Below are 17,378 nucleotides of genomic sequence, written 5' to 3' on the forward strand. Positions count from 1 at the left end.
GAAAAATGAGCGTTAAAGATGTTGATTTAAAATCAGGTAATTTTGTTTGTATTAAAAAACCTGTCCATGTACAGAAAGGTTCATCTAAAGTTAGTTCTCCAATTAAAGTATTTGGGCAGTGGTGGAATAAATCTCTCTTAATAAAGAGAACTGTTCATTCTTCCCTGCTAATGATAACACCACTGATGTGAAGATAGATTGTGTGGATAAGCCTACCTCTAAGTCTTGTGTACGTAATACTTTCCATTCAGATTGTACGGGGGAGACTACCCTGAGGCACAGTGGGCGAGTTAAGCAAATTCCTTTTAGATATAGGAAGTAATATTTATTACTTTTTCTTGTTCTTTTCTTTATTTTTTGGTCTTCTCTTTTTCTTCTTCTCTCCCTATTTTTTTCTGTTTATTACTTTGGTACTGTTTAGGTTTCTCCTTTTTTGTTGTTATATTAAGGGAAGACCCATGTAGTGTCTTAGGCTTGTTTCAGAATGTTAGTATGTGTAAACTCTATTATTCCAATGTTCTGTCCTACAAGTTCTATAGAAGGCAGTTGACAGTCCTACACAGAGGCTGTAGCCGCCCTGCTCTGATGGTCCAGCTAAATGAGAATAAACTTACAGACTGACCATCTACACGTTGTGTTCTCTCTTCATTACGACAATGTTGTACTGAGAATGTCCGACTTCATTCTCACATGACTGAGAAAGATAATGTGAATTTACAGAAAATCTGCTCTCAGTTTAGCTCATAGATCACCTTCCAAACCTCTCTGGGAAAAGCATGAGAAAATAGTTTTCTTTTAAACGAGGTTCATGATATCCCAGCAGAAGGCTTTTTCGCATGGTAAAATCACCTTGGAACACACCACAATTCCTAAAATGAGTATGGTATCATCAACGAATGATTTATGATGTAACTAAAGTCTTAAAACCTTCTATTAACTGCAATGCTTTTTAATGAGTTCCTATCATGTATATTGGTCCCAAGATGGCTGCCAACACTTCTTGGATGAAGTGCTCACAGCCAATCAGATCTCACGATGAGATATGTAGTATTGAAACTTTTTCTTTTTCTAATTTCTCATGAACTACTGAACGGATTTACACCATTTAACAAAAAAGGGCTCTTTATGAAGCAAGGGCTAACATTTTGCCAAATTTGGTGTAATTCTGTTCAGCAGTTCGAGCTGCAGCCGTGTCTAAAGTTTCCTATGGAAAATTGTATGGAGAAAACATGTTTTGGGACCCCCCTTTTTTATTGGCCCCGGCTTGCCGAATCACCCCAAAACTTTCAATATAGGAGCAGACCGTAGCCGGCCATAAGTTTTGAAAATTTCGGGAAGATTCGTCAATCGGCGCCAAAGTTATTGGGAATAGAATGTGGCGATTTTCCTATGGTAACTAGGTCCTAACTATAACTACCTACAGGGGAACACCAGTAGGTTACCTGATGGGTGCAAGTAAAGCAGCAATCGAGTACAGGAGAAACCAGTGACCCGACGGTATAAATAGTGCAGGAGGCAGAGCATATGCGCATCCACTATGGAAAATTTTTAACTACAGCATCCACAATCCTCTGTTGTGACACTTCCAGATGAGCGGTACTTGGAACATAAAACACCTGAGAGACTAAGCGCAGATGCTGCTGCCCCAGACTGCCTAGCCTGTAAATAAGGGGAAACTGATCTCAGAAACGTGTAGGGCCATATGACAGAAAATATCGCTATGAATCCTGTATGAAGTGTTGTTGCTACCAGCAGGAAAATAAAGGTGAAATGAATGTATAGGCATTTTATATAGCGCACTACTTACCCGGAGGGTCCCAAGGCGCTTCGACCGCTGCGAAACCCTTCCTGGCTTCCCTGAGAGATGGTCCCTTAATGGGTATCTCCAGGGTGAGACCAGGCATCCCCGGCGGTCTGGTGGGGCCGTTAGTGAAGATGAGGCAAGCTAATGCCCAGAGTTGCCGAGTGTGATCGCTGATCAGAGTGGGCACCGAGGCGAGAGAATTATCGAGTCCGCTGACCCTGGTCCAGAAACCTGCCGCGCCGGGAATCGAACCCTGGTCCCGGGCCGTCCTCTGCTCTCGGGTCTGCCGCCTCTAACCAGTGAGCCACACTACTACTGAAATGTTGGGTGTGGCATTTTCAAATGTGTGGGCATCTTCATATGGAATATTGTGTGGACTGCCTTGGCCACAAAAACGCCCCACCGCTCGCAGAGCGGGTCCGTGTGTCTGGAATGCTTCGAACACACGCAAGGAGCAACATACCTTTCCTGATGGACGCAAGTAAAGCAGCAATCGAGTACAGGAGAAACTAGCGTCCTGGCGGTATAAATATTGCACGAGGCAGAGCATATGCGCATCCACTATGGAAAAATTTAGAACTACAGCATCCACAAGACTCTTGTGACACGCCCAGATGGGCGGTACTTGGAACATAAAACACCTGAGAGACCAAGCGCGGATGCTCCTGCCCCAGACTGCCTAACCTATGAACAAGGGGAAACTGATCCCAGAAATGGGTAGGGCGATATGGCTGAAAATATCGCCATGAATCCTGTATGAAGTGTTAATAATAAAGGTGAAATCAAATGTTAGGTGTGGCGTTTTCAAATGCATGAGCATCTTCATATGGAATATATATATATATCGTTTATTCTATTGGAGTGGAGTAATCAAATATATATATATATATAGTGAGAGCGCCGCTACTGCCCGAAAATGAACCATCTTTGTTGAAACGTGAAAACGTCAAGGGACAGTTTGTGCGCCACCGAAGACTGGCCCAATGATGAAGCTTGTCACAATTTTTTGAGTGAGTGCAGTATTTTCCACAGAGCATGTGCCACCTTTGTATCACTTTTCGCTACTCCTCGGTGTGTGTTACAGTCCTCTCTTGATAGTGCCACGGGTCCTTGATGTCTGGATGGACACTGTGATGTCAGCTGTTGGCAATGGCAAAAAAAAACAAGAAAGAGATATCAAACTTATATGAGAATACAGCCATGATAGATGTGACAACTTATGTTGGTAAAATTGAAACAGATGTAGCATATCCCTTACACTTTCAAAACTCAATAATTGGAATGACATTTGTCTGAGATCACAAAGAGGGTCAATGATATGCAAACTGATGTACATAGTAGTGGTTGGGTGACAGCCACAGGTTTACCAGAGTGTCGGAGGGCAAAGAGTCAAACCTTAGCTTGATGGGTAGCCCATGATGTGGGTCAAATGTTAATCCCTAATGTGTTTAGCAGAGAATATTTAGTCACTACAGTAGTGGAGAGACGGGAATAGTTAATAGGTGTGGGTAGTTGTCATTGTTTTGCAGTGGTTAAAGGACTGAACATCTACAAAGTCGTGCCCTGGGTGACTGTACAGGTCAAATAAAGCCAGTTTGAGGCAGACATCTATGTGGCATGAAGTTGTGGTAGGTGTAATGACAAAAGACATGCTGCATATTGTCATGGATGTTGACTTACTAGTCTCTGTAGCCTGTCTGCTGCGAAAGGACAGTACCTAGGACAGCACAGACAATGGCACAGCAGCGGGGAGAGTGGCATGTGGCATAGGGGCTGGCAACTCGAGGCCTGCAATGGAGACAATTACATGATAGAGGTGTGTATAATTACGTGCTAGTCACAGACACTTTCCCTTTATTATCAGGATGTTGCCTCAGCATATGTGTACTCGATATATTGAATACCGTGTTCATTCATGAGAATCTCAGTTGAACCCTTGTGGTTGTTTCAAGCATAAAGTGAGGTAGACCTGGCTGGGAGAGAGGAGTGCGTTCTGAAGCCATCCTGGTTGGGGCCCTGCTACACGAGGAGGCGGGTCTGCTGCACTTGGGGTAAAATAACCAGTAACACTTAGATTTAGGTGTGGACACACTGGGCAGGATCGATGCTTCAATCACTCTAGAACCTGCACACAGAACTCTGGGCCGGTCACAATGTTTCTTATAGATTAAACATTCGTACACACATCTACTATTGAAATGGCTTTAAATTATGACCATGGGTGATGAAAAGCCGCACTTATTACGAGTGACCTCTTAATTCAGTTGGGAACAGTAACTGGAGTTGCCAGCCCCATGGAGACTATAAGAGGAGCTACCGAGCCAAACTCAACAAACGACAGGAAATTAGACAGTAAGTTAAGAAAGACAAGTTTGCGGCTTCCATCTTAAACATTTCTTTTTAGATATGCTTCGACAGCGAATTTTGACTTTCTTTTACATTTCCACTGTCTGTATATATGTGCTACACTTTTATTTCCGTGGCTGGACCGTGCTTGTCATTAACTTACACTTGCACTGAGCCCCTCAACATAGAAAATGAAAACATTGAAGTAAGGCAAACAACTAGTTCATTAAAAAATAGAAATGCCCACAGATGCTTATCTGTCCTCTCATTTAGAACAAACAGAGAAATTTAAATTACAGTTAATAACTCTTCTCTTTGGATGGAACAGCAGAATGAAGGTGGAGAGAAACTGGCACCAGTTGAGTCAACATTGATTGATCCCACAGCCAAGAATCAAACTGGTCCAATTGTCACGTGACCTGACATCAGATCTGTTGGGAGGAGACTGACTGGTTGCTTCCAGTATAAAGGTAGGAGCTCTGGGCTGACAGAGACACCCCGAGATTGAACCTTGTGTACTCACATCGCATCTCGATCCCCAGCCATCTCTCACCATGAAGATCGCTCTCGTTTTTCTGTTGGTGGGTGTGAGCAGCATCCATGGTAAGCATCCTCTCTATCCTCATAAATCCTGATTCACAGAGCACGATGCAGATCTGCACTTCCAGATTTACAACTCTGCACTGAGGCAGATTTACAACTTTCTGAAATACAGACTCTTTCGAGCGCAATCTGACCTTTTCACGCCAAATTACTGGAAGGTTTCGTGCACTTTTTTTCTCTTTGGCGGTTGCATTTCTCTAATGTCCAATTGGACTCTTTGCACAGCTGTGCATTGTGAAATGCCAGTGTCTTTGAGTAATGACAGTTTTTAGTTTTTTTTTTCCTACTCAAAGACTATTTTTGCCATGAAGTAAACCGCTCTCACACCCTTAGGAATTTCAGAAGTGGTCCTTCACATTCGGGAAAATGTTTGATTCTTACTCTTGACATGTCTAAATCTCTCCTTATGTTCAAGATTGACGGGGTGAGACGGAAGTTTGAGAATACCTACAAAACTCTTTAATGTGTCAATGATTTAAAGTCTTCTAGGGAGACCCTATCCTCGAAGATTCTATTTTTCTGCTCGATGAGTGGAATTTACTCAATTGTTGCCTAATAATATGGGTGAGATCACTTTGCACAGGGACATGTTTTCATTAATAAATTGAAGAATTTATCTCACCATTGCACATGTCAGACCTACAAATGTATATCGCTCTGAGACTCCTTTGCAGAGTAGGGCTCTTCTAAGGGGCAGGGAACATTTGTGTTTAATGTGCCCTCGATTGGCAAATGCTTGGACCTTCTGAAGTTCACCAGAGCTCCACATGCAACACCATCGGAAAGCAATTTCCTCCGCCACATTACGACGGTGGGGGGAATCTGTCTGATACCGTGGTGGGAGCAAAGACCGCCCACCACCGATCCACCACAGGCATTCAATCCAACTGCCTGGCGGAGCAGTCAGCATCAGTAAAATGGTGGAGATGTATATCAGGCAGCATCAGCCAGATTAGGATGAAGGCCGCAGCCAGCATTTCCGTAGCAGTTAAACTGCCATTGAAAGGCTGGTGAGGATTGGTTTCGGGGGCCTGTTGCGTGCCCCCCTTGTGTTAGGGGGACATGCTTGTGCACTAGTGTGTACCCATGGTACCACCTTACATTTCACTGCACTAAGAGGTGGGGACCGTGTAGTGCCTGCCGCATAGTGCAGTGAAATGCACAACATACATTTTTAACATTGCGGCGGGTGCTGCAGTCAGCAGCACCAGCTGCAATATTAAAATGCAAATTGTGACCGCCATGGTGGCGGTCGCATCCCAATTTAGAGAGCAGGACCGCTGCATGCATGGCGGGTGGTCCCAATCCCTGCAATGATGGCAGTCGGACAAAAGTCTGACCGCAATCATTATGACCCCCATAGTCATTTGAGGCGTTGTCCCCCTCCTGAAATAGAATAATGGTTTTAATATGATGTAAAAAATATAGATATAAAAAAATATTGATGAAAAAATATAGGATGCAAAAAACGACTCCCTATACTTAAACAGGTAAGTACATAAATATTGGGGGGAAAATATAGATGTTAAAAATATAGTTGCACAAAATATCTACTTTTATATATATATATATACATATACATATGCATATACATATACATATACATATATATATATACACATGTATATATAATAAAAAATTAATATTATATTGTAAATAATAAAATTAATAAAAAATAAAGTAGATTTAATATACATTTTAACAAATATATCACATAAACTTAATTAAAATAATAAACCACACATCCATAATTACATAATTATCAATATATATATATATATATATATATATATATATATATATATATATATATATATATATATATATATATATATATATATATATATATATATATATATATGTACATTTACTTTAAAACAATTTATAAACTAATAATTTTAATTTGTTTTATAATTTTAAATGTATATAAAAGTTTACAAATATATTTCTATCAATAACATCAGATCTATTAAAAAAATCTATTCTATCAAAAATGAATACATTAAACTATTTAAAAATCTTTAAACAGAAATTTACCACTCCAGTCAGTGCAACAGTAGGGCAAGTGTTAGATAGTGGAGGGGCAAAAATTACTATTCCCATGGCAATGAGTGCAACAGTAGGGAAAGTGTTGGATTGTGGAGGGATAAAGTACTATTTCCACTCCAATAATTTTAACAGTAGGGAAAGTGTTGGATTGCGGAAGGGTAGCAATTAATATTCTCGCTCCAGTCGGTTGAAAATTAAAAACAACCCGGGAAAGGAACCACGAATGGGCAATCATGCAGGTTGTTGAGAACACGGTATAGACCGTTCCTTACTTCAAATACCGGGATGCTGCATGGTTGGCGAGGGGGTGCACAACAGGCGCTCTATGACCGCAGCAGTGGCTCAAGGACGAGGGACGCAATATGCTGTTTAATGGGATGGCATACAAGTACCACAAGACATTGCGGCATTCGCCCTGCCCAATATCGGGCGTGTCATCTACTTAAGAAAAGAGACTTGCATCAGCCACTAACAGTTCATCTTTCCCTGAGGAAGAAGGCAGGACCTTCGAAACGCGTCGGATTTAAAAAGGGATGAACTTTGGCCTCTGGAAACATCAGAGGCTCCCTTGAGCGAATCAGTGTGCTGCTGCAGAATAAAGCATCTGTAACGCAATCCCCGTGAGTGTGGTGTGTTCTTTGAACAGTGAGCAGTAATATATATATATATATATATATATATATATATATATATATATATATATATATATATATATATATATATATATATATATATATATATATATATATATATATATATATATATATATATATATATATGTGCATTTACTTTAAAACAATTTATAAACTAATAATTGTAATTTGTTTTATAATTTTAAATGTATATAAAAGTTTACAAATATATTTCTATCAATAACATCAAGTCTATTAAAAAAATCTATTCTATCAAAAATGAATACATTAAACTATTTAAAAATCTTTAAACTGAAATTTGCCACTCCAGTCAGTGCAACAGTAGGGCAAGTGTTAGATAGCGGAGGGGTAAAAATTACTATTCCCATGGCAATGAGTGCAACAGTAGGGAAAGTGTTGGATTGTGGAGGGATAAAGTACTATTTCCACTCCAATAATTTTAACAGTAGGGAAAGTGTTGGATTGCGGAAGGGTAGCAATTAATATTCTCGCTCCAGTCGGTTGAAAATTAAGAACAAACCAAAATAATAACAGCAACAAAATATTTAAAAATAAAATAAATAAAAAAGAGTAAATATGTTAAAAAAATTAATTACAAATACATTTAATACCACAAATTAAAAAAAACTATTATTATGTTAAGCACATATGAAAAGTACCTCCTAATATTACATTAAATAAAAAAATAAAATAATTTCAAACAAATAAATGTTTAATTAGAAATTATTCAGAATCAAAAACATTTATTATTACATATATTCACTTTATTATTTCCTACCCTATAATACCACACAATTCACAACCCACATCTAAACCTTAAATAAATGTACTTACATAATTAACATAAATATTTACCAATTAAAGAAATATTACTAATTAAAAAACAAATTACAACTCTTAAAAATGAATAAACTTCCCACACTTTAACCCTATAATCCCCACAAACCATAGCTAACATTAACCTGTAAGATAATTAATTACACAATTAAAATCTATTTTAATTTAGAAAACAAATAGTATTTAACAACTAATTATAAAGTAAGTAAAATTAATTTACTACCCATGCTTACCCCTATAAAAGTAAAAGTAAAACCCACACACAAAAAATATAAATAAGTACCCCAATTAATTATCAATTAAATAATTAAGATAAATGATCAGCTAATTATTAATTAATAGAATATCTATTACATCTCACCTTTTACCCCTATAAAACCTACAACCCACGCCTAAAATTAATTACACAATTTCCATATTTCATATTCAATTAATTAATCAATATTAATTGAGAACTAATTATTAATTAAACTAAAATTACTTCCCACGTTTACCCGTATTAACCCTATAACCTGCATCTAAAATTAATTACACGATTTCCATAATTAATTTACAATCAATTAACTAATATAAATCAACAACTATTTATTAATTAATTAAACATAAATTACTTCCCACACTTTACCCCTATAAACCCCACAACCAGTGCCTAAAATTAATTACACAATTTCTATTATTAATTTTCAATCAAGTTAAATTACCAACTAATTTATTAATTAATCAAAAATAAATTACTTCCCACCCTTCAAACCTATGAGCCCCACAACCTGCACCTAAAAATAATTACAATATTACCATAATTAATTATCAATCAATTAATTAATTAGTATTAATTAACAACTAATTAATAATTAATTACAAATAAAGTACTTCCTACAGTTAAAACTATAAAATCTCAATTAAATAAAGATGAATAAATAAAAAATAATAATTAATTTATTATAATTAAATTACTTCCCACCCTATTTCCCCATAAACCACAGTACACTACTGAACTAAAAAAGGCAAAATTTAATTAAAATAAAATTGATAGCTACTAAAAATGTAACACATATATTAAAACACATAAACAATATTTACACAAAAAAGCATACATCACAAAAATTTAAATTATAAACTAAAATACATACCACTAATCAAAAAATCGATATTTTAAACAACTATATTTTTAAAATGATATTAATGACTTCAAGTTTTTTTAAAAGCAATATTTCCTGCCTTAAATTCGATATTCTGGACGACGATATTCTTGCTGTCGATATATCTGTGTCACGATATTTCTAACTCGAAATTTGTGTAAGTCGACATTTCAAACTCAATATTCTGACTGAATACCTTCCCAAGCGACGGAACTAGATATTTCCTGAATATTAGTGAGCAACCATAAACATAATTGCTTATTGGTATCAAACAAATGTTTTTCTCAGCATCTTCTGAAGTTGGAAACATATAGAGCAGGAGTAAATACGTAATCAGCAGTAGCGGCTTGTAGAGGGAGTGATGCGGATTGTGGTGTGGGGCAGGGGAGGAGCAGGGTGGGGGGTAGTAAACTACAGCATACGGCCAAATAGAGGTAAGTAAACAAATAAATAAATAAAACAAATTTCATTGCGTAGTTTACCACCTCCCACCCTGCTCCTCCCCGCCCCGCCTCACCGCCCGCAGCACTCACTCCACGAGCCACCATGGGTAATCAGGATGACGATGTGAAAGAATACCCCTTAAATTGTTGGGCGTTTAAAGCAATAGGTTTTTCCAAACCGAAAGCTTTAAATTAAGTGGATAGACAAAAAGTGCTCTTGCACACCTGCACAACATTTTCTCATGCATAATTCAAAGCTCTTGCATACTATGTATAATGGATAATGAGAAATATCTTTGCGTAAAGGGAAATGTTCAAAAGGTTTTCCAATTCTTCTGGATACCTTTTAGAAGTGAAGAAATGTAAGCATTACCACCTTATCCGTTTTCCTCTCCCCTTTCCTTATAATATTGATGTTTCTGCTTCCTGTGACAGATTACCCAAATACCCATATACAAATAGATGGGAAGAATTTCTATTCTTTCCCAATAATGAGTTTTTCTTCACTTTATATTATGGTAGTGAGTTCTGCCCTCTCCTTCAATACTTCTCCTCCGCTGAGTTCTACAAAAACTTGATAGAAAGAATAGGGAGGGAACCAGAGCCTTTGCAAAGGGAGGGAGATTGTCAGGGACTGGTTGGAGGGGATGGTTTAAGAAACAAACACAAGAGCTAGTCAAAATAGGGACACAGTGTGAAATGCTCTTTCAGGTTTAACAAAATAGTCCCTGGGTAAGTAACTATTATGTGACAAGTGGAATGCTTCAAGAAAAAGAGGCTTGCCCCATGGGAGGGAATAAACAATGAAAAAGGAGGGATGAATAGGGAAAATACCCACTTGGAAGCAAGGATTTTTAAAGGACACTGAAACGAACAAATTTAAAGCAGTGGGCTCTCTGTAACCCCACAGACTGATAAAGCATGTCTCGAAGTGAAAGCGCAAGCGCTGCCTAAGATCAACATAAAAAGAGGCGTATGTTGGTTGGTATCAGGCTAAATTAACAGTCAACAGACTGATGAATATCACAAAAGAAATATTTCACTGTTGAGCATTATTTGCTCAACAGGAGATGTCCTATACATTGCAAATACATTTTGATGAATACAAGGTTGAGGACATTGCTATAGAAAGTACTCTTTTACTTTGAAGCCCAGGGCTACTTAAGAAATTTCTGCTCTCACTGGTCATAATCCACGGGGTACTCTGGTATTTAGAAATCAAACCAAAATGTTTCTCTTTGGAATTTACTCATCTAATGGAACCATAGCGCTTGGAGAAAGAGAGAAAGAAGGGGAGGGCAGGCTCCAATGCAACTCCTAAGTGACGCAGTTGAAGCAACGTAAATGGAATTACAGATGTATTAGCTTTCACCATGGAAAATTGTGTTTTACTACAAATAGGAAGAGAGAAAGGCAACTACGAAGTTACTAAATGGCCGCATGTAATTTAAAACGTTTGGATTCCTTTACCCATAGTCTCTAATTATTTTATTTTTGTCTGTATTTTAGCTACTTTTACCCCGTATACGCCCGACGTTGCAACATGCTTCGCAAAGGCTCTGGTAAATACATCGCTTCTTTTAGATGCTCTCGTACATATATGATTCCACTTTTGAAATAATAACTGAAAAGTATGTGTATGCTATTGATATTTATGTACAAACCTTGTTCCAATATTTTAGCGTTTGTAACTGATTTTGAGTGCCACACTACAGTTTGCAAGTATGAATAGATGTACAAATGTATGCATGTTATTGCATTCAAGAAATAAACACAAGCCCGAATAGGACTGACCTACAGCAGAAACAGTTTGGTTGAATTAGTTAGTTAAACAGCTATATGTTGCATTTTTTTTTACTTTTCAACTAAACGCGTTTCTATTTCTTTAGATCAAGACAATATTGCAATACAATGTGCTGCAAAAGGCAGCATATTACTTTTCTGCTGCATAATTTAGTTAAATCGGATATATATTGTGATCTTTCATTGCATCATAACGCTAGTTATTGTGACAATGGGCACGCTCTACAAACGGTTATGGGGCTGGAATTATGATCATGAAACTTATGTTTCAAATCGAACTGTGGAATATTTTCCACAATTCACCGGTGCATGTAAAATATGTGGTTTTAACACTTAATTTCGTGCAATAAAAGTGTCATCAGGAGATGGCAAAACAAACTAGTTATATGAATAACAGCAAATTATTGCCAGGGTCACTGGAATTATGCATTTGTGCAGCCACAACGTTTTTCGCAATAATATGGATTTCCAGCAGTTGCCACATAATCCATCTTCTAGTGCATAAACTGCAGATTTTAACAAAAAATATTTCTAGCTCAAACGGATTAAAAGTTACTAAAAACGTTGCAACGGATGTTCATGCAAAGTGGAACATCTGTTACAAAGATTAACTGGTCATCTTTAATTTGCTTATTTATGTATTTGGTTTATAAACTGGCGCTGATGAAGCAAAATGTTTCACTAGAAGTCATTACCATGTGTAAAAAATTACAAAATAATAATATCAAAAAATGTGCCACAATATGCTGCACAAGTTGCCTTTTCTTTATGCATATTTTAGTGAACCCTGCTGCATAATTTAGTGTTCCCCTGCTGCATAATTCCCGTGGCCCTGAGTGTTGGTAATCAATAAGGTACAGCAAGCTACCAGGAGGGCATTGGGAAATGCAACATTTCTGTGTGTGTGATGTAAGCTTTTAATCAAGAACAGAAAGAACAATGTCAATGGAGTCTTTTTTGGACTTTTTGGACTTTTTAATGTGGATATGTCTCCCCACTCAAGTCTCACCCACTCACCTTAATAGGCAGAGTTCACCTCTTATGATGAGGCTGCTAAGTTAGATGTCTTGTTTGAGGCCTTATAATCTTGGTAGGCACTCATAGGTAAGGTCAGTAGGGTTTACTGATGTACCTGCAGCACTGTATTATGCACATAGAGCAAAATCTACCTTCAAGCACAGTTTCACTTCCCTTAAGTCTAAAACATCCAGAGAGCATTAAAGTATGGCAGTAGTCGTTTACTTTTTTGAGGTGATTGAAAATGTTCTGCTACTGTTTGCTCCCTCTCTGTCCTCCAGTGTCTCTCCTTTTTTTTTAAAGTTTGAGTTTATTGAGATCAAAAAACAGGAACATAAATGAAGAAAACAGGTAAATGTTACAATCTTACAAAATGATGATAAAAACATAATTAGTAACAAACTTAATAAAGTATAAAGAGACAAAGAAGAAAATCAGTCAAAACATTTTTACAAAGAGAAAGCAACATCCTAAGCATAACCAAGCAAAAGAGAAAAAGAATCAACCTTATATCAAAAAGATAAAAAATGTCAATTAATTAAGGTAATGATAAAAAAGGCAATGGGAGGAAATTCAAGGTGGCTTACCTACATCATCAAAGTGGGATGTGGATGAGGTGGGCGGGGAAGTAATTAGTGTTAGATAATTAGATAAAGGTAGCCACAGGTGATCTCTTTTGATTTCTGAGGAGATGGGAGTGACATAATTTGTGTCTAGTCGATGGTGAAAACAAACCGCGTTCCACCAAGAGCGAAAGGTGACATTCTTCGCATCTTTCCAGTTAGAGGTAATGAGGTGGAATGCAATAGCAATTAAGAGGTCAAGGAGCTTAGTGTTTTGTGAAGATTGAGGCCATATAGGGGAGAGAGTACCTAGAAAGGCAAGATTGATGGAGAAGGGAATTTGGACATGGAAAATTAATTGAATTTGGGACCAAACGCGTTTCCAGAACTGGGAGATGGGGGGACATTCAAAAAGCATGTGCTTTAAATCTGCAGAAGGGTGTGCGCAAGACCAACAAGTGGAAGGGGTATCTGGTGAGAAGGTAGACAAAATTAGTGGACTAAATAGAATCTGATTATAAATTAAAAAAAAGGGTTTGAGTGGTGTTGGCAGCTCTGGAGGTCTTATGAATCTTAAACCATATTTTGTCCAAGAGAGGAATTGACCAATCTTGAGATAAGTCTTTTTCCCAGGTTAATTCAGTTTTAGTTTTAGGCCTATCTAAGAGAGATTGAAGGGACTTATAAAGAAAAGAAGCAGATGGAGATTGATCTAACGCAGAAGAAATGGATTGAGAAGAGACGGGAATAGCAGTTGACAAGGGTAAAGATTGGATATATTGAACTAGGACAGGACAAAGCAAGTCGTATTGTGTACGAGAAGATAGGGGAAGGGAGAATTGAGACCTAAGTTCCGAGAAGGGAAGAGGTTGATTGTGAGAAAGAAGTTGAGAAATCTACCTTATACCTTTGGAATGCCAGGACTTCCAGTAAATAGTGCGATTACGAATTTAAATATGTTTGTTATGCCAAATAGGTTGGAGATCAATGGAATGAAGAGGTCGATAAGAGGAGGATAAAAAAGGTAAAAGTAAAGTACGAGAATGTGAGATAACAGGGTGTCGAAGAGAGGTCAATTTGGTAGAAAAAGAAAGAATTTCCTGAAAGTCAAAGGGAGAGAAAAAGGAAGATTCTATTTTTAGCCATAAAGGGGGGTAGAATGAAAGGTCAGTGGTAATCCAACGGGCAGCTTGTTTCAATGAGAAAGCGCAATGATAAGTTGAAAAGTCAGGAAAACGAAGACCGCCATGGGTTTATCTTTCTTCAAAGATGTCAGAGGTATGCGAGAACGTTTGCCTTTCCACAGAAATTTTTGTAGAGTAGCGTCAATTCTCTTAAAGTAATAACCAGGAAAATGGGCAGGTATCATAGAAATTGTATATAGTACAATCGGTGACAACATCATTTTGATAGAATCAAGGCGACCCCACCAGGAAAGGAAGAGAGGATTCCAGCGGGATATAGCTGAATCAAGTTTTTTAAGTATAGAATCAAAAATTATTTTCAAAGTATCCGACAAAAGAGGAGCAAACCAAATTCCTAGATATTTAATCTTAGAGGGTTGCCAAGAGAAGCCAGAAGGCTCAAAAAGATGTTTTTGACATAAGGTGTTTAAGGGGAGAATCTCACATGTATCTACACTAAGTCAGTAGCCAAAAACCTGAGAAAAAGAAGTGACCTGTTGAAGGAAGAAAGGAAGAGAAGATTGAGGGTTAGAACAATATAAAAGGATATCGTCGGCATAAACAGAAAGCTTAACTTGTTGAGAACCAAAATGGAACCCAGAAATATTATCATCCAGTCGAAATTTGGTCGAAAAAGGTTCCAGGGCCAAAACAAATAATAAAGGAGATAGTGGGCAACCTTGCTTAACACCTCTGTGCAAGGAGAAGTAATCTGAGACCATACCATTAGCAAAGATAGAGGCACGGGAACCAGAATAAAGCAAAGAAATAAGAGTAATGAATTTAGGTGGGAAACCAGCCCATTGCAAAGGATGAAACATAAAGTCCCAACTAATCCTATTGAATTATTTTTCTGCAGCAAGAGATATGGCGGTCAAAGGATGATTAAGCAAAGAAGCTTTACTTAGGACAATAAAAAAGACACAAGAATTGTCAGAAGAAAGTCTACCCATGACAAAACCTGATTGTTCTGGGCCAATTAAGTCAGGTAACAGTGCATCCATTCTGAGAGCCAAAATCTTGACACAAATTTTATAGTCTGTGTTAACCAAAGAAATAGGTTGGTAGTTTTTGCAAAGAGTATGAGCCTTTTTGGAAAAAATAGGGGACAGCTACTAATGATGCTTTCACTACAAGTTGGGTGTAACAATCATTTGAGAAAGAAAGCTGTAGTAAACAAGTTATATAGTGTATGCCATCTCCTATGGGGTAGAAATTCAGAACAATAAAGTGTACATCATAATGTGAAATAACAATAATAAATATCAAAATATGTAATTTATATAAAAATATAGTCAGTTTTATTTCTATTTTTTATCTTTTTTGGTCTATATCAAATATATTTTTACAGTTATAATTGATTCAAGATATTGCTGATATTTCATATACATATGGTGAGCAATATTTACAAAAAGAAAAGAGACACAAAGACAAAAAAGACACAGGTTATTATCAAATGACAAGATGAATATTGGGGACTTTTGAAGTAGGCAAAGCAGTGGGTTGGAACACTACGCACGTTTCGGCTACTGCCTTCATCAGGAGACCGTCATTTGCAATAATACTTTTATAGACAACATTTAAATCTCACAAAGGTGAATATGGCGTTTCTGTAATATGTACTTATTTTCCTCTTTAGCCACTTGTTTTTCGAATGGGTTTTTAAGGGATCACCAGAGAAGGGTATCTTGGATAAGATGATAATAACTCATGCGTGATGTCATTACAGATACTGTAGTATTAAGAGGAGCAAATTCCCAACGGCTGAAATGCTGGTTAGACCAATGGAAGTGACAACCTTAGAAGACGTGACGATAAACGTTGATTATGGATAAAAACGTATCCCAAGATTAGAAGTAGCCATCTTTATGGGGTGAGAATCTTAGAAGACGTGAAGATAAACGTTAATTATAGATAAAAGCGTATCCAAGGATTAAAGGTAGCCATATTTATAGGGTGAGAATCTGCATGATGTTGCAAAGAATCTTTGTGACCGGGATTCCGTAAAGCCGTCAACCGTCTTCGGATAGAATGACAAAAGAGTATGATCCTTGCCATCTTTAGGGATTAAACAAATCATGGCTTCTTGAAATGAGCCTCGAGAGGAACCGGTTTTTTAGAAAAGATTGAAACAAAAGAAGTAAATTTGGTAAAAGAAATGAAGCAAAGTCACTGTAAAATTCAATGGTAAATCCATCGGGGCCAGGCGTTTTTCCCTGGCATAAAACTGAGACAGCGTGAGAAATTTCATGGAGAGAGATGTCCAAATCCAAGGAGGTAAAATCAACGTGAGTAGAAGGAGGGGAAGGAATAGATTGAAAATAGGACAGGCGATCCGTCAAATTTGGGATGGATTCAGGGGTGTAAAGGTTTTGATAAAAATTGACAAACTCATGAAGAATGTCTTTGTCTTTGAATAAAGCATCACCAGTAGGACTTTGAACAGAATCAGTTTTAGTTCTCTCTTTCCGTATCTTCAAATAATTGGCATTGTTTCCCCATTTTATTCTGCCCTCCATAATAGGGGGAACTACATTTTAACAAGTAATTGGAGGCTGCGTCTGTAGTTAATTTATTTAATGTAATTTTGGCAACAATAAGTTCTTTGAGGGAAACTTCAGTGTTGGAGTGATAATACGTGTTCTCAAGGAGTTTTATTTTATTAAGGAGTAGGGTCGATTTAGCCTCCAAGGATTTTTTCCTCTGTGATACAAAATTAATAATAAAACCTCGAGCAGCTGACTTAAAAGAATCCCACACTATAACAAAGGAAGAATCTGGGGTATGATTAATCAGAAAAAATTCAGTAGCAAAGTCAGTGAATTTAGTACAAAAATTGGAATCAAGGAGAAGGGAGTTATTAAATCTCCATCGACCCGGATGAGGAGAGAAGGGAATAAGATCGATAGCCACATGTACAGGAGCATGGTCTGAAAT

General features: G+C 37.3%; 1 protein-coding gene across 1 annotated transcript in view; it reads left to right on the forward strand.

The window, feature by feature from the left end:
* The first annotated feature begins 4,627 nt into the window (after positions 1-4,627).
* The window catches only part of LOC147703290 (uncharacterized), a 177,933-nt gene continuing 165,182 nt past the window's right edge, over positions 4,628-17,378 (forward strand). Inside the window, exons 1-2 of the mRNA XM_086929486.1 lie at positions 4,628-4,753; positions 11,384-11,436. Of these exons, the coding sequence (XP_086785612.1) occupies positions 4,705-4,753; positions 11,384-11,436 (102 nt within the window). The 5' untranslated portion in view covers positions 4,628-4,704. The remainder of the gene's footprint in view (positions 4,754-11,383; positions 11,437-17,378) is intronic.

Source organism: Lissotriton vulgaris, chromosome 7, assembly GCF_964263255.1.
Source record: "Lissotriton vulgaris chromosome 7, aLisVul1.2, whole genome shotgun sequence".
Taxonomy (NCBI): domain Eukaryota; kingdom Metazoa; phylum Chordata; class Amphibia; order Caudata; family Salamandridae; genus Lissotriton; species Lissotriton vulgaris.